Source organism: Canis lupus, chromosome 29 (assembly GCF_048164855.1).
Source record: "Canis lupus baileyi chromosome 29, mCanLup2.hap1, whole genome shotgun sequence".
Classification (NCBI taxonomy): Eukaryota; Metazoa; Chordata; class Mammalia; order Carnivora; family Canidae; genus Canis; species Canis lupus.
Genome location: NC_132866.1, coordinates 451,159 through 471,546, shown reverse-complemented (window position 1 = coordinate 471,546; position 20,388 = coordinate 451,159). Strand labels below are relative to the sequence as shown.

Sequence of the window (20,388 nt, the reverse complement as noted above, 5' to 3'; positions counted from 1 at the left end):
CATACTAATTAGTGGCAGGCGTGCCGCAATGTGGAGCCGTGGAGCCAGGGGAGGACACGCGGGCCTGCGTCCCTCCCCCAGGGCTCAGGCCCACGACCCCCGGCTGGGCCCCCGCCCTCCGTCCCAGGCTGTCGTGCGGCCTTCCCACTGTGGCCCGCCGGACCCTTCCCCTCGGAAAGTTGGCCGAATGGCGGGGAGACGTGGGTGAGCTTCAGCAGCGCATACGGCAAACACGGGGAGGGGGGGGGACGCTTCTCTCGCCAGGAAAGGGGGCACGGCCGCTGTCAGCAGCGAGCAGGGCCACGGGGGATCGTCGTGAAGGCTTGTGCAGCCTCCGTGTGGTCGCTGCCAGCTTGGATCCTGGGAGGCTGGGGGCCGAGTAAATAATGCATTGTGTGTGTGTGTGTGTGTGCGCGCGCGCGTGTGAGGGACGGCGACCGCGGAGGGCCCAGAGCGCGTGCAGGGAATGCCAATGGCCACGGGACACGTGGCCGGCAGCGGCCGTGGCGCGGACGCCAGCAATGAGTCAAATGCACACCCGATTGTCTGCTTCCTAAGGGGGGGTCTGTCTGAGTCACTTGTTTCCTTCCTGTTCCGTTCGAGACGCGCAAACAAGGTCGGTGCTGGCTGCCAGGACTCAGCATCGCGCGTCCACACGGCCGCCCCAAGCCTCGCCGGCCAGGAGGACGCCAGACGCCCTAGAGGCTGTGCATCAGGCTCGGCGGCTCCTCGGGAGGCCCCCAGCCTGGCTGGGCTCCCTAAGGGACAGCCTGTTGCCCGCGGTGCCTCACCCGACGCACCTGGGGCCTCTAGGTCGGCCTGTTTCTTGGCTTTTCGTCCTCAGGTTAGAGCCTTATTTGCAAAGTGGAGCCCGTTGTCGGCACACGGAGCGTGAGCCAGGAGGCCTGCAGGGCCGGGGCAGGGGCGGGCCCGGCCGGAGCGGCTGCCCTGGCGCTTCTTCCTCTCTGACCCCGGCCCCCAAGCACGTCCACCCGGCGTCCCATCCCCGGTGACGGCGTCCATGCACAGTGCTGCCCTGGTCCAGCCTCTTGACACCGGCCAGTCCAGGACAGTGGAGACAGGCGGGTTACACTTGCCCAGAGGGTTTGGAGTCTTAGCAATTTGTTCGGTTTTTATTCTCAATAACATTTTCACTGGAGAGTCTCCAAAGACATGGGGGGGCAGCCCCGCGTGGGGCAGCTCCAGTGCAAGCTTCACCCCTGGGGCCCAGGCGACACGGGGAGGACGCCCAGAGGCTGCGGCCAGCAGGGCGGCCCAACCTGCCCGGCCCACGCTGCCACACTCACCTGCGAGGCACCTGCCTCGGGCTGGCGGTCGGCTTCCCTGACGCCTGCGGTTGGCAATCAGCCTTCTGGCTCCTGGGTGACGCCACGTGGTCCCCTGGAGGCACCCGGGGGGCCCCGCAGACGCTTGTGCCTCCCTCCTGGACGTGCGCCCCAGCTGGTGCTCCGGCAGGACCATGCACGCACACACACCCGACACTCCCCAGCTGGGCCTGCAGGACCAAGGCCTCCATCACAGCTGTGAGCCAACAGAAGTGGACGTGCACTTGTGTGTGTGCCTGCACGTACATGTGTGCATGTGCATTTCTGTGTGCATGCGTGTACACTTGTGTGAGTGCACGTGAGCGTGTATTGCCCGTGTGCACGTGTGTCTATGTGTGTGCGTGTACGTGTGCACTTGTGTGTGTATGTCTGTGTGCACGTGTGCGTGTGTGCTTGTGCACGTGTGTGCATGTGTAGTGCATGTGCACGTGTGTGCGTGTGCACTTGCGGTGTGTGCTTGTGTGAGCGTGTGTGTGCATATGCACGTGTATGTGTGTGCGTGTGTGCACGGGCAGTTGTGTGTGTGCATGTGAGTGTGTGCATTCAGCGGCCCCGCTAGTGTCCAAATTCAAGCAGCGACCAAAATGCATGTTCCTTGGCACCTCGTGATCCTCCGTGAGCTTCACACTTCCTCCCCCAAGGGAACACGTGACAGGCGCCAGAAGGGAGTAAGAAGTTGTCCAAAGTTGTGCACTTTCTCCCTGTTTCCTTTCAGCATGTGGGTCTGGTGGCCTGAGGAGCGTGTGGTCACCACGTTCACGCTGCACAAGCTCTGCCTTCCGGCCACATCTCCCGAGGCCACGAGGTGTGCCGGGGACTCCCCTGGTCGCTGGGGCGCCAAGCGGATCTCAGAGGACAAGATCCCCCACTTACCGATGCTGAGCCTCGGGGCCGAGACCTCCCTTGGGTGGCTTCTGTGTGACATGGCCCTGGCCCAGCAGGTGCCGGCAGCAGCCGAGGACCCCGCAGAGCCCCACCTGCCCTGAACTCGGGCTGGCCTCCGTGTCGCCAGACTGTCCTTTGCCACATCCAGCAGGGGCTGGAAGGATAGAAAGCAAGACCTGCCCTGGCTGTGCTCGGATCACAGGATCCCAAGGACACAGCATGCTCAGGACACCCCTTTTCTGCACAAAAGCACCCCACATTTGAAAAGCCAACAGTGGAATTGAGATCCCTGAAAAGACCAGGGGTAGCTGCAGGGTGGAGACGCAGAAGCCTGCCTGGTGCCCACCACACTGCTGTGCAGGCAGAGCTGGGCAGGACCCAGCCTGGCCTGTGCACACGCCACAGCTTGTCGAGGCTGCACCCTCATAACCTCCAGCCGGCCACACAAGGCGCCTGTGGCACATGCAACCCTCTGCAAGCACCTACAAACACCTGCAGGCACCTGCAAACACCTGAAACCACTCATAAGCACCTGCAGGCACCTGCAGGCACCTGCAAACACCTGCAACCACCTGCAAACACCTACAAACACCTGCAAACACCTGCAAACACCTGAAACCACCTGCAACCCCCTGCAAGCACCTATAAACACCTGCAATCACCTGAAACCACCTGCAAGCACCCGCAAGCACCTATATACACCTGCAGGCACGTACAAGCACCCACACCCCACCAGCTCTTCGGCCTCATATTTAACGTTCTAAAAACTTTTGAGCTTACCTTCGTCCCAGAAATGTCACCCCTACGCCCACCTGAGCATTAACCTGAGGCCAGCAGGCGAGCCTGTGCTATTTCCCACACTCCCCTCCCAGAGAAAAGTGTAACACACTGTACAAATGTGATGTCCAATTAGGGTAATTTGTGCTCCAAATGAATAAATTACTTACCTTTTGCCTCTGCCTTTCCCCCGGGACGCTGCCGCGGAAGGCTGACAGATCGATGAGCCGCGACGATCGTTAAAAACACAAAGGACGCCGGAGACCAGGAACGGGATCCGTCTCAGTCGGTCCGGAGCGGAGGCAGAGGGGACGCCGGCACCGTCCGCGCCCCCCGGGCCGAGGCGGCCCCTTCCCTGCCCCGCGGCCGGCACAGGCCCCGTCAGGATCGGACGACAGCACCTCCTTCCTCTCTCTTCTTGTCTCTCTCAACCCTCAAGTCGATTGTTTGCAGAACATGCCAAAAAGGATACATCCACTCAAATAATAATAACACGTGCAAGGAAGGCAAAGCCTAAGAGGAGGGAGAGCTCCAGCCAACCCGGCCGGGCTCTGAGCCTCTGGGCTCCGCGGGAGCACGGCCCGTCCGAGGGAACACGGAGCCCGGATTTGGCAGGAGGCGCGGCGTCTTCCCCAGGCCGGGCCCCGGCAGGAGGGGATCTGCGGCCGAGCCCGGCGTCTCCGTGACGAGCTCCGTGCAGGCCCGTCCACACCCCTCAAGGACCCCGTCCGTGGGACGCTAGTGAAGCAGGTCCTCCAGGAGGAGCCGGGACACGCGTGACCTTTAACATATAAAATACCTCCCTTTCGCATTACCTACTTGGAGCTTTAAATGTCACCTCAAGAATGTAGAGAAGGCACAGTCGGTCGGGAACTCGGAGGAGAAACCCAGGAGCCCCGATGGTTGAAGCTCCGTTTCTCATAAAGCAGATGTTGCTGCTGCAGAGCTCGAGGCCAGGAAGCCCCCCCCTGCCCCCCGGCACCACCTCACTCAAAACCCGGCCCTGGGCTGAGGAGCCCCCGAGGCGGGTGCGTGGGGCCTGCGTGGGGCCAGGGCCATTCCCGGGAAGCGCTGCGTCTGGAGCATCGCCCTGAAGCATCATCCGGCGGCACGACCGGGGCCTGGTTTCCTGGGTGGGTGGGACGTGCTGAGCGTGACGTCTCCGATGCAGGCCTGGGCGCCGCAGGGGGCATGGGGCGCAGGGCGCGGGGCTGGGCATCGCTGCTCTGGGACGCGTGCTTGCTCCCTCGGCCCCCCACCCCCGCCAGGACTCGGGGCTGCCAACGCTGCAGGAGGGCATAGGCCTTGGACGAGCAGTGGCAGCGCCCGGCAAAGCCCCCAGAGGGGCCGTGAGCCCCCGGAGGGCCGCGCCCACCCCTGGCCCCGACCCAAGGCACCGGCTCCGTGCTCAGGGAGCCCGTCCCAGCAGCCAGGGCGCCTCAGGTCAGGAGCGTCAGGGTGCTTAGACCCCAGGTGAGAAGCCACTGCTCTGTGACAGGGACTACGACGCAGGCGAGGGCCTGGGCGTATCTGGGGCGTGCTGAGGCCTGTCGACGGCCTGCCAGGCTCTCTCCCGGTGGACAGCGGGGAATTTCCAGAAGGAACGGCCACGAGAAGACGATTCCGTATCAGGATCAGACCAGGAAAGCGTGCCCTCCTCGACTTTTGCAGCGATTTACAATTGGCAGGAGGCTGAAGGTGACAAGCGTCTGAACCCTCGTCCCCCCAGGGCCACAGGGAGGGTCCCTCGCGCTCGGAAGTTGGGATGGAGTCGGGATGCGAGAGCGCTTCCAGCAGGCGGGGAGCCGAGGGGAGCAGCGAGCCCGGAAAGCCCACAAGCCGGCCGCGACCTCCCGGCCCCGCTCCGTGTCTTCACCGGCACAGCGGTGCCCCGGGGACGCACGTTCACGCCGCGGGGTGGAGGCCGGCAGGTGTGTGCCCCGGGGAGCAGCCTGCGCAGTGGCCATGCGGCCCAGGCCGGCGGGCCCTCCACGTGGCCCTGCCACCGCGAGGCTGGCGTCCTTCGGCTGTCTTCCCTCCTGAGCTCATGACGCCCTGGCACTTGGGGTTTGGCGTCCTACGCCCTACGCGCAACCGCACCTGCCCTCAGGCTTCCTGGCGCGCCGCCATCGTGCCGTCCCCGGTCTACCCAGTGACACGCCCTCCCGCCTCGGCTGCAGCTGGCCATGTGCTGGGTCAGGGATCCCACTTCTGGCTTCGAGAGTCAGTCGGTCCTCCCGCGCGGCCAGCTGGAAGGAGTCCCTTGGTGTCCAGGTCGCTCGGCACCTTCTCCCTGGTGACGGGACTCCATCTGCTGTTGCCAAGACCGCTGGGAGCTCTCCTCGGAAACGTCCCCGGGCAGAGCCAGATCGGGGTGCAGAGGCCACGGCCGGACACTAGGGTGGCCCTCGCGCTCCCTGGAAATCCCGACAGCCCGGGGCCTCGTCTTCGCTGCCCCGGCAGGATGTGGTCCACCAGGAAAGCTCTGGGACGCGGCGCCGTCCCGGCCGTGGCGAGCCCAAGTCCTGCGAGGGCCAGTTTCTCTCCTTTTCCCACGTGACCCAGGCCGGGTGCCCTCCTGGAGGAGCACCAGCCACTTCCTGCCGCCCTCACTGCCCCGGGAGGAGCCCATCGCGCACCCAGGGCCCGTGTCAGCCCGGGGTGGGTGCACCCGCCTCGGGCACGGCTGGCGAGGCTGCAGACCACCCCCTCCCCCACCGGCCACCAGCCTGTTGTCACAGCTGGACGGCTCGGCACGCTCTCACGGGGCCCCGGGCGGCCCTCTAGGGGCACCAGCGCCCACCTGCCTCCCCCAGCGGGGCAGGTCCAGGGCCGTGGGAGCAGAGCGGGCGGCTCAGAGCAGGAGGCCAGAGGCCAAGAAAGGGTCTCACGCTCTGACCCTCTGACTTGCAAAGTGGGAGCAGGAGCAGACCCCGGTCGAGCGTGCGCATCTGCCGCGGGGGCTGTGACCGGCTCGGGCGGGGAGGGCACGGCCATAACCGGCCCCCAACCCCCAGCCCCCTGAGCCCGTTAAGACGCGACCCACCCCTCAGTCCTAGAGCCTGGAAGTCCAAGGTCCAGGAGTCGCAGGTCTCCCCCGAGGCCACCCCCCGGTCGTGTACACAGCCGCCTTCTCGCCTTGTCCTCCGACGGCCTTCCCTCCGGGCAGGTCCTGGGCGCGTCTCCCTCTGCTAAGGACGCGGGTCCTATGGAACCAGGCCTCGCCCTATGACCCCCCCGTGGCCTTAGTCGCCCCCCTGAAGGCCCGTGGGGTGACTACAGCCACGTGGGGCACGAGGACTCCAGCCCCTGAGCCGTAGGGCTCCGTTTCTGTCCACAGCCCGGCTTCCCTGTCCCGCGGCAGTTACAGCACACGACGGGCTGGAACACTGCTCCGCGCGGGTCAGAGGTCGGAGGTCAGAGGTGCACAAGGCCAGGCTCCCGACTCCCAGCCTCCCTGCCTCCTGTCTCTGCACCTCCGGAGCCCGCGGCAGAGGAGGCTCTGCACCCTTGGGGCCTGCTCAGCGCACAGAATCACCAGGTTGGGAGCGGGGTGCCCGGCGGGGTGTGCATGGCCGCCCGCACCCCCCTGAGCTTGGTTGGCGCCTCTTCTATCGGCGGCGTCTCAGGAACCCGGGCCCGGGGCCTGGAACCCCAGGGCGGCCTGTGCTGACCCCGCGAGAGCTCACCTCACCCCCTCGCGGACAAAGAGGCAAAATGCCCTCAGTTCACACGCCAGCGGGGCCCTCGCCCCTCAGCCTCCCGTCCCTGTCGGGAGACGTGCCCCCCGACCCTGGGTCGGCGCGCTCCGGAGGGCCCAGCCACACGGCCCCGTCACGGCCACCGCCCTTTCCCCACTGGCCCGAATCGGCTCCAGGGGCTGGCGTGATCCCAGGGAGCACAATCTCCCGGTGCCGGGGCGGGTGGGATCCGGGGCACCTGCCGTGTGCTGCTGCCTCTCTGCTGCCCGCGCCCTCACCCAGGTGGGCCCCGAGGGAGCGGGGCGCCTGTCACAGATCTCCAGCCAACTCAGCAGACACCTCTGACGGCCTGCAGGGGCGAGGCCAGACCTGGGGGCAGCCAGGCGGCTCTGCCGGGCGCCTCGTTCCCTGGCCACTTGGCCCACACGGCCTGTCTGTGTTCTTTCCAGGATTTGAAGACTGTCCTCTCCCTGCCCCAGTACCCAGGGGAGTTCCTGCACCCCGTGGTGTACGCCTGCACCGCTGTCATGCTGCTGTGCCTCCTCGCCTCTGTCATCACCTACATCGTGCACCAGAAGTAAGGCCCCGCTTTGCCTCGACATCGCGTGCGTTTACCCGCAGAGGCAAACCCACCCTCACATAACAGGAGGTCCCGGAAGGTGCTTCAGATTCGCCTGCCTAGCACCAGGGGTGGCCCGCTGCAGCCGAGGGTGGCCAAGCGCTCCAGGACAGCCATGCCCTTCAGGCTAGGCCTCCACCAGGGTCTTCTCACAGTGGCCTCCGTGTTCTTACCAAATCTGGTGACCTACGTCTTCCTCCGACGGCGCAGGGTCAGCTCAAGAGCCCACACCCTTGGGAAGTTACAGTAGCTGCCAGAACTCTCACCACCTTTGCATTGCGCCCTTTAGCCTGGGGGGAGGGGGTCTAGTTGCTTTCCTTCTGAGCTGGTTTCCTGCCACCTCTGCCTGCAGGGAGGATGACCTGGGAAATGTGAGGAGTCTCTGACAGGGGCAGGGCCAAGCTCATAATCAGTCAGGAGCAAAGCCCAGACTGTGGCCATAACCACAGTGATGAGAAGAGGCTTGGACGTCTCTGAGGTCAGGGTCATGGGAACAGGCTTGGGTGTGTCCAAGGTCAGGGTCATGGGAACAGGCTTGGGTGTGTCCAAGGTCAGGGTCATGGGAACAGGCTTGGGTGTGTCCGAGGTCAGGGTCATGGGGAGAGGCTTGGGCATGTCTGAGGTCAGGGTCATGGGGAGAGGCTTGGGTGTGTCTGAGGTCAGGGTCATGGGGAGAGGCTTGGGCATGTCCGAGGTCAGGGTCATGGGGAGAGGCTTGGGTGTGTCTGAGGTCAGGGTCATGGGGAGAGGCTTGGGCATGTCCGAGGTCAGGGTCATGGGGAGAGGCTTGGGTGTGTCCAAGGTCATGGTCATGGGAACAGGCTTGGGCGTGTCCAAGGTCATGGTCATGGGAACAGGCTTGGGTGTGTCCGAGGTCAGGGTCATGGGAACAGGCTTGGGTGTGTCCGAGGTCAGGGTCATGGGGAGAGGCTTGGGTGTGTCCGAGGTCATGGTCATGGGAAAAGGCTTGGGCGTGTCCGAGGTCAGGGTCATGGGAACAGGCTTTGGTGTGTCCAAGGTCATTCATGGTCATGGGAACAGGCTTGGGCGTGTCCAAGGTCATGGTCATGGGAACAGCCTTGGGTGTGTCCGAGGTCATGGTCATGGGAACAGGCTTGGGTGTGTCCAAGGTCATGGTCATGGGAACAGGCTTGGGCTTGTCTGAGGTCAGGGTCATGGGGAGAGGCTTGGGTGTGTCCAAGGTCATGGTCATGGGAACAGGCTTGGGCGTGTCCAAGGTCATGGTCATGGGAACAGGCTTGGGCGTGTCCAAGGTCATGGTCATGGGAACAGGCTTGGGTGTGTCCAAGGTCATGGTCATGGGAACAGGCTTGGGTGTGTCCGAGGTCAGGGTCATGGGAAGAGGCTTGGGCGTGTCTAAGGTCATGGTCATGGTCAGAGTCTTGGGCATGTCCAAGGTCAGGGTCATGGACATGTCAGGCTGGGACATGTCCCAGGCCATGGAGACACTGTGGCCATCGTCAGAGTTCTAGGCATCGGCTGAGCAATCTCTGTGGTGGCCACAGCCCAGGTGAGGCCTGGTCTCGGCGATGGCCAGGGGCAAGTGTGGCTGTCGGGGTCTTGCTAACATTCAGTCACAGTCATGTCCTCTTTTTGAGGACAGGCCTCTCCACAAGAGGGAAGACGTCCGTCTGGGGAGCCAGGAGGTGAGGCCGGGGGGTCCCTCCCACCGTCTGTCTCTGTGACCAGACAAGTCAGTCTCGGGGCTCAATGTCAGCATCTGGCCAATGAGTAGCTTGGAGACTTCTCAAACCCCTTCCCGTCAGAGCGCTCCAGACAGACGTAGCACAGAACGACCCACCGGCCACTCACTGTGTCCTCCCTCCGCCTGGCCCTTGGGGTTGCTCCCCCGACCCCCGGTCACCCCTGAGAGGCCTTCAGCTCCGCCCCGTGTGGACGGAGCACGGCATCTGGGAGGAGGGCTGACTTGCACGCCGGGTCCTGACGGGAAACCTCATTTCCCGCAGCGCCATCCGGATCAGCCGGAAAGGACGGCACACGCTCCTGAATTTCTGCTTCCACGCGGCGCTGACCTTCACGGTGTTTGCCGGCGGCGTGAACCGCACCAAGTACCCGATCCTGTGCCAGGCGGTGAGTGCTGTCCGCGTCCTCATTTCGCTACAGATTTGAAGCGTTTGTCCACCCTGCTACCAGGGGGGCATCTGTGCCAACGGTCTTGCTCATGTAAGGACCCTGCGGCGTTGTCCAGACGCGTCCCCGGGGAGGGCTCGGCACCCCCGCGCCTGAACCACAGCCTCTCCACACGAGGCCCCTGGCCTCGCTCACCTTTGGCTCACGTCGGATCGTTGGCTTCTCGCCTGAGCAGCTTGCGGAGGCCTATGGTGACACGTCCAGCCGTGTCGGTCCCAGGAACAGGGCCGGAGCTGTCCCCCCCCGGAGGTGGGGGCGGCAGGGGCACGAGAAGGGCTCACCTGCTCCCGCAACCGCGGCCACGTAAGGCTCTGGTCAGGGCCGAGCCGCCCTCCCCCCACGCGGAACTTGGGAAGGTTCTGCTCCCCTCTTCAGCGCATCCGGCCTTGAGAACAAGCCACCAAGGGGTCTTCGTCCCCCTCTGTGGCCTCACCTGGCTTTTGTCTCCAAGGGGAGAAGACCCGTTGGTTCCGACACGGCGCAGGAGAGGCCCTTCCCCAGCGGGCAGCCGCTTCCCTGTGCTGCTCACCGCGGCCCCGGGCGCAGGACAAGTGACCCCAAACCCGGGGTGCTCTGTGCGCTCCCCCCTCCAGCTCCCGCCCCACCTCCTGCTCGGGCCCCAGCTCAGCCCAGGGGGGCAGAGACCTCTAGGTGGACAGCGGCCTGTAGGCGGGCAGTGGCCTCTACATGGACAGCGGCCTCCGGGGTGGACAGTGACCTCTAGGTGGACAGTGGCCTCGACACAGACAGTGACCTCCATGTGGACAGTGACCTCTAAATGGACAGTGACCTCTAGGATTGACAGTGACCTCTAGGTGGACAGTGACCTCCAGGGTGGACAGTGACCTCCATGTGGACAGTGACCTCTGCATGGACAGTGACCTCTAGGTGGACAGTGACCTCTAGATGGACAGTGACCTCCATGTGGACAGTGGCCTCCAGGGTGGACAGTGACCTCCGGGGTGGACAGTGACCTCTAGGTGGACAGTGGCCTCGACACAGACAGTGACCTCCATGTGGACAGTGACCTCTAAATGGACAGTGACCTCTAGGATTGACAGTGACCTCTAGGTGGACAGTGACCTCTAGGTGGACAGTGACCTCTAGATGGACAGTGACCTCCATGTGGACAGTGGCCTCCAGGGTGGACAGTGGCCTCCAGGGTGGACAGTGGCCTCTACAAGGACAGTGACCTCTAGGTGGACAGTGACCTCCATGTGGACAGTGACCTCTACATGGACAGCGGCATCTAGGTGGACAGTGGCCTCCAGGGTGGACAGTGACCTCTAGGTGGACAGTGACCTCTAGGTGGACAGTGACCTCCAGGGTGGACAGTGACCTCTAGATGGACAGTGACCTCCATGTGGACAGTGGCCTCCAGGGTGGACAGTGACCTCCGGGGTGGACAGTGACCTCTAGGTGGACAGTGGCCTCGACACAGACAGTGACCTCCATGTGGACAGTGACCTCTAAATGGACAGTGACCTCTAGGATTGACAGTGACCTCTAGGTGGACAGTGACCTCTAGGTGGACAGTGACCTCTAGATGGACAGTGACCTCCATGTGGACAGTGGCCTCCAGGGTGGACAGTGGCCTCCAGGGTGGACAGTGGCCTCTACAAGGACAGTGACCTCTAGGTGGACAGTGACCTCCATGTGGACAGTGACCTCTACATGGACAGCGGCATCTAGGTGGACAGTGGCCTCCAGGGTGGACAGTGACCTCTAGATGGACAGTGACCTCCATGTGGACAGTGACCTCCAGGGTGGACAGTGACCTCCACATGGACAGTGGCCTCTATCTAGGTGGACAGCAACCTCTATGTGGACAGTGACCCACGTGGACAGTGGCCTCCAGGGTGGACAGTGACCTCCACGTGGACAGTGGCCTCTACACGGACAGTGGCCTCTAGGAGGGCCGTCTCCTCCAGCGCCCAGGTGGGAGCCGGAGGGGGGCTGCCCCGGGGACCAAAGAGCATCTTAGCGAGGACCCGCGTCTTCGGTCTGTCAGCGGGTGCGCCTGCCTGGGCCGCAGCAGGGATGGCGAGCTGGTCCCCTCCAGCCGTCGTTCTGGGAGGTCGATACTGGCTGAGGGCTGCAGGGGCTGCTGGGACCTACTCACCCGACAGCCGGGGGCGCTGGTGCCGTCCTTGGTGGGGTCCGCACCAAGAGACAACCTGGCCCTGGCGCAGGTGGCAGGCGACGCCCCGGGGGACGCTGCTCCGCAGAGGTGCCTGGGAAAGAACGGGAGTGAGGGCCGGCTCCGAGCCCTGCCCAACACCCCCGGCCGGCCACCTCCCAGGGAGGCCCCGCGCTTGGGCCGCAGCGAGGAGCCGCCAGCGTGCACGTGGAAGCACGCCGAGGGGCGGCCGCACATCTGGGGCGCCTGGGCACGGGCGTGGGAACGGCCGGCCCATGAGCGCCTGCTGAGGGGCAAGCCGTGAGCTCCACCGCGTGTTCAGGTCACACTCGGCCACACGAGCGCGCCCCGAGCCAGGCCCCTGGCGGTGAGGAAGCGCTGCTCCGGGCCCCGCGGCTCTCGGCCCCTGGGGCCCACTCCCCCCGAACACCCGGGAGCCTTGCCCGCGCTCCAGCCTGGGTGGTGAGCCCTGGAGGCCAGGGGTCTTCTTCCACGTGGGGCCCGGCGCCTACGGGTCGACAGCCTGGGGTCGGCCCGGGCCCGGCCAGGTCCCGAGAGGCCAGGTCAGGAGAGTGAGGTTGGCGTGAGAAACGGTCGCTTCACGGTGGAGACAGTCCTCCCGCGGGAGGCCGCCGTGGCCTCCAGACCCCTGTCCACGAGGCAGCATGGCCCGGGCTCCCTCGCTCGCTCGTTTGCAAACGTGCATCGGGACCGGACCCGTCCTGGGGAGCAAAGCCCCTGGGGCTCTGCGGTGCCGCCCAGCTCTGCAGCGGGGACGAGGGACAGAGGGCCCCGTGGGCCCTGTGGGCCCCATGTGCAGGCGGGAGGACAGAGCTGGGGCCCGGCGAGCCAGTGGGAGGAGCCCGCAGAGCCGTCGGGGGGACCTTCTGCCCGGGACTCCTCTGCCATTTCTGGAACGTGGCCGCGTGCCCCGCAGACGCCAACAGTCGGTCGCTGCTCCGGAGGCGACGCCCGGCCCGCCCGGCCCCGAGCCCACAGGACGCCCTCCCTGGAGCCCTCCGGGCCCACATCTGGGCCACGCCGACCGCAGACACAGGGCACGCAGGCCTGAAGGGTGGGCGCTGAGTGCACGCTGCCGAGGGGCACACACGTGGCCAGCCTCACGCGGACCCCCCGGGGGATTGTGCGCACAGGCCCGTGTGTGCCCAGCCCCGGCTCCCCGCGGGACAGCAGAACCAGGCCGGGTGCCCGCGCGCCTCCCTGTGACGCGGGACCCCACGTGCCCTCCTCCCGGTCGCTGGTGACTGTCCTGAGGATGCAGGGGGAGCGGGAGGGTCAGACCCAGGGGACCGCACGGGCTCCCAGGCCGCAGCTGACCACCTCTCCCCTGCAGGTGGGCATCCTCCTGCACTACTCCACGCTGGCCACCATGCTGTGGATCGGGGTGACCGCCAGGAACATCTACAAGCAGGTGACCAAGAAGGCCCTGCCGTGCCCGGGCGCAGACCACCCGCCGTACCCCAAGCAGCCCCTGCTCAGGTAGCCAAGCGCACGTGCCCGGCCTCCCGCACCCCCCGGGCGCCCGCAGCCGCCAGCTCTGGGCTCCCCTCCGGGGCCTCAGCAAACGGGCTCCAGGGAAACGGGTCAAGGGCAGCCCAGTGTGCACAGGTGGCCAGGGTGGGGGTGGGTGCTGGGGCCGGGGGCCGGGGACGGGACGTGGGGGTGCTGGGCCGCAGCCGAGTCAGCGGGGCCGGGGGCCAGTGTGCCCACCAGGGGCTGTGGAGACAGCTCGGGGGACGCGTCACTGCTCCGGGCCTGCCCACAGCTCACGCGTGGACCTCAGCGAGCTCAGGCACCGGCTCCTCAGCGGGGAGAACTGAGGCGGCCCGGGTGCCAACCCCAGGGTGACCACGGGGCCTGGGCCTCCCGAGGCTGGGGAGCAGTTATTGGCCAAGCTGGGAGGGTGCCGGGAGGGCAGGTGGTCGCCATGAGGGGCAGCTGACGCCGCTATCGGATTGTGGCCTGGGCCCTGGGTCACGGACACCCAGCCCCCTGGACGGAGCTCGGTCCAGGTCCAAACTGCAAGGGGCATCTGGGAAAACAGCTCCGTGCACCTGCCGGCGGAGGACTCGCCGACCCCCGGGGCTTCCCGACGCTGCAGCCCACGGGCCCGGCGCCTCCCGTTCCCAGGGCCCCGGAGCCTCTGCTGCCCACTCAGCCCAGGGAGGCAGGGGTTCCCTGCTGGGGCGCCCCCATTCCTGGGTGTAAGAATCCGTCTCAAAATGATTGTCCTGGTCTCTGCTTGATGGAAGAACAAGATGGCAGCCTCAGAACATTCTGGCACCTTTCTGTCCGACGGCATCACATGCACAAAATGAACCAGACTCGCAGGCGCTTCTGGGAGCAGAGGCCCCAGGGCTCGGGGGACAAGTGCCCTGTGGGTCGGGGGCTCAGGGGGCCCTGGACCAGCAGGGGTGGGCTCGGGGACCGTGTAATACATCGGCCACGTTAGACCCTCACTGTGCCGTCTGGAAACCACTGTCACCTGTCCCCCGCCCCCCGTGTCCCCTTCTTAGTACAAACAGCCGGACCCTGGGGGCAGGGGGGACACGGGCTCTGGGCTGGGCTGCGGGACTGCCCCCTTCACCGCCTTCTCTGCTCAGGCCCTGCCCGGGGCTGCTGGTGGGGCCCCAACGCTGGGGCCAGCCTTCCTCCCTGAGCCCCGCCCCTCGTGTGCCCTCCCGCTGCCGGCCCCGTCCAGCCGGAGGCGTCCTTACCAGCGATGACCCCCCAACGGCCCCCGGCACCCCGGCCCCCTTCCCAGCAGGGCCCATCAGCAGGAATGTCCCTCCCGAGCCTTCCGGGGAGGGGGGAGCCCCTGCTCGGGCTGCTGGGCCCCGGCCAAGGCCGAGAGAGCGGCCAGAGGCCCCGCAGAGCCTCGGGGGGCAGAGCGGGGGACACGGTCGGCGGCGGGCAGGGGCTCCGTCTCACTTCTGACGACAAATAAAAGGAAAGTGGTCGTGGGTCAGGACCCGGTGTGTGCCCCCGAGCACACGGCTTTTGGAGAGACGAGGGCCCAGTCGTCTAACCGCTGACCTTGGCCCCGCTGCCAGGTGGCCCCTGGGCTGTGCCCCAGGGGTCTGCCGAGGGCCCCGCTGTCCCCGTGGCCGTGCTGGGGTCTGCACACGCCCTCCGTGCAGCTTTGGGGGAACCAAACCCGTTTAGATGGTTCACGTGACCTGGAATGTGCAGCAACCGGGGGCCCTGCCCCCCCCACCTGGGGCCTCCTTGCCGGGCGGACGGCCTGCCGGGGCTGGGAGCCCGCGTCCCCGTGTGGGGCCGGCCTTCGGGCGGGGCGGCTCAAGGGGCACAGGGGGCGCAGGGTCTCGCGTCGCCAGGCTGATCTGTCTATCCCGCGTCCCTTCCCTTCAGTGTGGATAGTAGGATCCTTCTTCCATTTCTGGGAAAACAGCCCCTGGAATTTCGGTGGCGCCGGCCTGGGCCCCACAGAGCCCGTAGGGGTCACGGACGCGCTCACGCCCACAGCATCCGACGCTCCCAGCCCCCAGCTCGCGTCCTGCGCCGCCCGGGCCGGGCTCCCTGCCCACGGATCGTTTTCACGCGACTTTACCGGGATCGTCTCCTTCATCGTCTCTTTGGGTCGAGTGTCGCTCACGGGTCGAAACACAACCGAGTCGCATGCACGGGCCTTGTGTCCGGAAGATCCGCTGCGCTTGCTCGCGAGCTCGGGGAGCTGCCCGTGGGTCCCTAGGATCTTGCGTCCGTGGTCCCGTCATCGGCCACGGGACACCTGTCCAGTGAGGACGGCGTGTCTTCCCGCCTGGTGGCTCAGGCCGGGACTTCGGACCGGTGCGGCCAGCGGCTGGCCACTTCTGCGGGCGGCTCTAAAGGACCCGCGTGGGGTTCATCCACGTCCCGGGTGGCTTTCCTGTCCTCTGACCTGACGACCTCTGCCCCCGTTGGCCCTGGTCCCCGCGGCCCGGCTGCCGTGCGCTCGCTCGTCCTCCCTCCCGTCCCTCCCGTGCGGCTCTGGCCCAGTCCCCTGAGGTCCCAGGGGCGATGCTCCCTCCCATGTGGGCTCCCTGGGCGCCGGGTCCCCGTGGGCTGTGCTGACGCGGACACGCAGGGGCCTTCCTCTCTCTTTCCCCTGAAGCCTGGGCGCGGGGGCCCCGGGCGTCTCCCGTGGACCCGAGCTGCCGCCTCTGCCTCCCGTCCAGGACGAGGGGGCCCTCGGGCTCCGCTTCACCACCTGTTTTCTGGTTTTACCTCTTTTCTCCCTTCTCCTCTCCTTTCTTGTCCTGTTTCCTTCTTTTGAATTATTTTAATATTTTTCTACATTTCGTTTTATCTCTTAGCCCTTTGCCTATTAATCTTCCGTGTTGCCTTGGGGATCAAAGTCCACGGACTCTTCCCGTATCTTTGGAGTGAGAGTCACGCTGGTCCGTGCAAGTGTGCGCCGGAGCCCCCGCGGGGCCGGCCCCCGCCGTCCGCGCGCCCACACGCCCTGGCAGCTCCACTCGGCAGCGTTCGCTTCTTTACACAACCGTATACGTGTGTTTTAACGAAGAGAAAGCAAAGTGTTCCGTTTGTCCCGATGTCTGGCGTCCGGGTGCTCCCGTTCCCCCGGTTTCAGTCTGGTGCAGTAGCCCTTCAGCCTGAAGGTCGCAGCGCAGCGTTTCCCGAAGGCCAGCTGGTGACACATGCGCTCAGTTTTATTTTTGTCAGAAAGCGTCTGTATTTTTCCTGTTCTGAAGGACACGTTGTCTGCATATAGAATTCGGGGAGGCACAGAGTCCCCGGGGTCGCTGGGCTCCCACCTGCAGGCCTGGGACCCGTGTCATCCCCTCGCTGGGGACAAAGAGCCGCGGTGCCCGCCGGGAGCGTGGGGCATCATCCGCCAGCTGCCCCTCGCCCACGACCCTCACCGTGGGGCCCGGAGCTCTGGTTCCTCCAGGACCCGGCCTGGGGGGGCCCTAGAATGGCCCCAGGGGGAGCTGCTGGCTCAGGCCCTGCTGCCAAGGTCGGCCAGGCCCGGAGTGGGGCCAACTCCCGTCCACACGGGTCACTGTCCTGGGGAGGGGTCATAGGTCAGATGCGCCCCAAGCAGCGGAGAGGCCGGGCTGCCAGGCAGGGCCCTGGGTGTGGGGGGGGAGAACGGAGGGGGAGGGGAAGGGAGGGGAGGGCTGGGCAGAGGCCCCTCTGGGGAGTTACGGGGGAGGGGGTGTTCGGGGGCGTGCAGGGTGGGGGTTTGCAGGGTGCTGGGTTTGTGGGGGACGGAGTTACCTGGCCGACTGCAGGAGTTGCAGGGGGGGATTACATGGCAGGGCGGGGTTTGCCCGGTGTGGGGGGTGGGGAATGGGGGTTGCAGGGGGGGCGGGGGGGGGCACGGTTATGTGGCAGGGCGAGCGGTTGCAGGGGGGATGCGGGGCGGGGGTTGGGGGTGGGACGGGGTGTGCAGGACGGGGGGGCGAGGAGGGGGGAAGTTGCGGGCAGGGTTTGCGGGGGTGGTTGCGGGGTCGGGGGAATGCGGGGTGCGGGTTGTGGAGCAGGCGAGGTGCGGGGTGAGGGGCTATGTGGGGGGCGGGGGGGCAGGGCGGGTGGAGTTGCGGGGCTGAGGTTGCGGGGTATCTGGGGCAGGAGATGGTGATGCAGGGCCAGGGTTGCAGGGCCGGGGGGGTGCGGGGGCAGGGTGTTTACAGGGTGGGGTTTGCGGGGCGGGGGGGGGGGGTGTGGGGGCCGGGGGTTGCAGCGGGGGGTGGCAGTGATGCAGGGCCGGGGCTGCAGGCCAGGGTTGCAGGGCTGGGGGGTGGAGGTTGCAGGGTGGGGTTGGTGGGGTGGGGGTGCAGGGCCGGGGGTGCGGGGTGGGGTCCAGCACAGGCCCCCGTTGCCCACAGAGGGCTGGGCGGGGGCCGGGGCAGCTCCGCAGGCACCCAGCGGCCCTCCACCCCCCAGGTTTTACCTCGTCAGCGGAGGGGTGCCCTTCATCATCTGCGGGGTCACGGCCGCCACGAACATCAGGAACTACGGGACGGAGAGCGAGGACGTGCCCTAGTGAGTCCCCCGGCGCCCGCGGCCCCTCCCCGCCCAGCGCCCAGCGCCCCTTGCCCTCAGTTGACCTCTGCTCCCCGGGCTCCAGCGCCGGGCACACGCCCGCGGCCCCTGAGGGAGGGAGGGGTGAGGGCCCCGCCGGCAGCGGGAGGTGTGTCTGCCCCCCCGCCCCCCCTCACACCCCCCCCCCCGCAGCTGCTGGATGGCCTGGGAGCCCAGCCTGGGCGCCTTCTACGGGCCGGCGGCCTTCATCGCCCTGGTCACCTGCGTCTACTTCCTGGGCACCTACGTGCAGCTGCGGCGCCACCCGGAGCGCAGGTACGAGCTCCGAGCGCGCGCGGAGGAGCAGCAGCGGCTGGCAGTGCCCGAGGCCCGCCACAGCCCCGGCGCCCGGCCCGGCTCGCTGCCCGCCTGCGACGCCCTGGCCGCCTCCCTGCTGCAGAACGAGCACTCGCTGAAGGCCCAGCTGCGGGCCGCCGCCTTCACGCTGTTCCTGTTCGCGGCCACCTGGGCCTTCGGGGCGCTGGCCGTGTCCCAGGGCCACTTCCTGGACATGGTCTTCAGCTGCCTGTACGGCGCCTTCTGCGTGACGCTGGGGCTCTTCGTGCTCATCCACCACTGCGCCAAGCGGGACGACGTGTGGCACTGCTGGTGGTCCTGCTGCCCCTCCCGCGGGGACGCCCACGGCGCCAAGCTCGGGGCCTGCCCCGCGCTCGACACCAACGGGGACGCCCTGGGGCACGCGGCCTGCCTGCAGGACTCGCCGTGTCTGGGGAAGCCGCGGGGCTTCGGCCCCCCGCCCGCCGGCCCCTGCAAGGTGACCAACCTGCAGGCCGCCCAGAGCCACGTCAACTGCCTGTCGCCAGCCACGCCGTGCTGCGCCAAGATGCACTGCGAGCAGCTGATGGAGGACGCGGCCCACGTCCACGTGCACGAGGAGGACGCCTTCGGGCACGACCCGCACCTGCACAGGTGCCTCCAGGCCAGAACTAAGCCTCCCTACTTCGGCCGGCACCGGGCAGCCGCGGCGGAGGAGTACGCCTACCACATCCCGTCCAGCCCCGACGGCAGCCCCCGCAGCTCGCGCTCGGACAGCCCCCCCAGCTCGCTCGAGGGCCCCGTGGGGGCGCACGCGCTGGCCTGCTGCGCCCAGGCCGACCCCTTCCCCTTGGTCAGCCAGCCCGAGGGCAGCGACGCGGGCTCGGTGCTGTACGGCTGCGCCCTGCGGCCCGGCCGGGAGTCGGCCCACGGCCCGCCGCACTTCGAGATGCTCCGCAGAACACAGTCCCTGCCCTTCGGCGGCCCCGGCCAGAACGGGCTGCTCAAGGGCGACCTGTGTGAGGTCCTGTCCTTCAGCGCCAACGGCATGGGCAACATCCGGACGGGGCCGTGGAAGAACGAGACCACCGTGTAGCTGCCCCGTCCCCGCCCCACGCACGCGCCCGGGCAGAGCTGGGCCACCAGGGGAGGCCAGCGGGGCCCGCTTCTCGGAGCGGCTGGCACCCCTGACCTGCGCTGCGACGGACCCAGCGGGAACGTGCTTCGGGCTGCGCCTGCTTCCGCTAACCCTGAGGCCGGACGGGCCGTCCGCGTCCCGGTCACTCCTGGCCCGCGGCACCCAGTCCCCGGGGCAGCCCAGGAACCGAGCAGGGAAACACCCGTGGCGCCCGGCGCCTGCCCCGCCACCCCGGCCGCGACAGGAGGTGCCACCCGGTTTCTCCAGCATCTAGTGTGTGTGTCATTAGGTCTGGTTCCAAGGCACGGGCAGCCTGCTGGTCGGCACAGGTGCCCTGGACCTGGGCAGTCACCACTGGCCCCTCGCCGGCCCGCGTCAGAGTCGGGGGCCCACGTCGCCACCTCCGCCTGATGTGGCCGCCCTGGAAGCGTCACGGACACTGGGGCTTGTGACCGTGATGCAGGCGCACGTGTGACCGTGCTCCAGGGCGCTGGCTGGGGTCTTTGAGGGGCCACGTGCCTCCGGAAATGCCCAAAAGCCCTTCAGATTCGCCTGTCGCGCCAGCCTCTGTCGGGACCGTACTGCACCCCACGAGGTCACTAGGGCAGGGAAGAGGGGGGCTGGCATTTCCAGGAACACCTGGGCACGACGCCCCGACTCAGGACGGGTGTCAGGACAGTGAGTGAAGCGAGGCTCATCCCGCAGGCAGGGCCACGGATGGAGGCCCGACCTCCCGGGGAACACGTGTGCAGGACTGTGCACAGCCATCCCCCTCCCTCCCCCCAGGCCCACGCACACGTGCAGACACACGTGCGTGCGCGCATACATGCACTCAGCACACCGTGCACACGCACAGCCCGCGTTCCCCAGGCATCGGAGCGCCCGCGTCATTGCCCCCATGGACGTCGTCTCTGGCGCCTCCGTGGCCGCGCTCTGGGCGGGGCTCCACCAGGCGCAGGCCCGTCCTACGCACGCCTGGGGGCCAGGGGTGTGTCGGGGTCCAAGGGCCACCGCTCAGCATCTGAGCACGAGGAGCCTCGCTTCCTGGGATTCCCGTAGACCTGACGACATCCCACGCGCCGCGAGCCCCGCGCGTCCTCACAGGCCACCCGGACGGGCCACCAGATGACCGCCCGGCAGTGTCCGCCTGTCCGGCCGGGCCGCCTGCTTCCGTAGCCGAGAGGACCCAGAGAGCCGACGCCGTGCTGTGTACACGCTGTAGATGCACAACTGTCAGACAAAATACAGTATTTTGCACTGTT

General features: G+C 67.0%; 1 protein-coding gene and 1 long non-coding RNA gene across 6 annotated transcripts in view; one reads left to right on the top strand and one right to left on the bottom strand.

Moving 5' to 3' along the window:
* The window catches only part of LOC140620660 (uncharacterized), an 18,963-nt gene extending 12,567 nt beyond the window's left edge, over nt 1-6,396 (bottom strand). For both annotated transcript variants that reach the window (XR_012020362.1, XR_012020363.1), the window contains exons 1-2: nt 3,179-6,396; nt 1,308-2,385 (exon numbers count right to left, since the gene is read on the bottom strand). This is a non-coding gene — a long non-coding RNA (uncharacterized lncRNA). The remainder of the gene's footprint in view (nt 1-1,307; nt 2,386-3,178) is intronic.
* The window catches only part of ADGRA1 (adhesion G protein-coupled receptor A1), a 21,587-nt gene extending 1,199 nt beyond the window's left edge, over nt 1-20,388 (top strand). The window contains exons 1-7 of one of the 4 annotated variants that reach the window (XM_072804789.1): nt 275-1,544; nt 2,062-5,669; nt 7,159-7,286; nt 9,317-9,440; nt 12,995-13,140; nt 17,575-17,673; nt 17,866-20,388. In XM_072804789.1, coding sequence (XP_072660890.1) covers nt 7,237-7,286; nt 9,317-9,440; nt 12,995-13,140; nt 17,575-17,673; nt 17,866-19,084 — 1,638 coding nt within the window. In that variant the 5' untranslated portion in view covers nt 275-1,544; nt 2,062-5,669; nt 7,159-7,236 and the 3' untranslated portion in view covers nt 19,085-20,388. Of the gene's footprint in view, nt 1-274; nt 1,545-2,061; nt 5,670-5,714; nt 6,550-7,158; nt 7,287-9,316; nt 9,441-12,994; nt 13,141-17,574; nt 17,674-17,865 lie in introns of those variants that run through there. The other 3 variants (XM_072804787.1, XM_072804788.1, XM_072804786.1) reach the window with 3 other exon arrangements.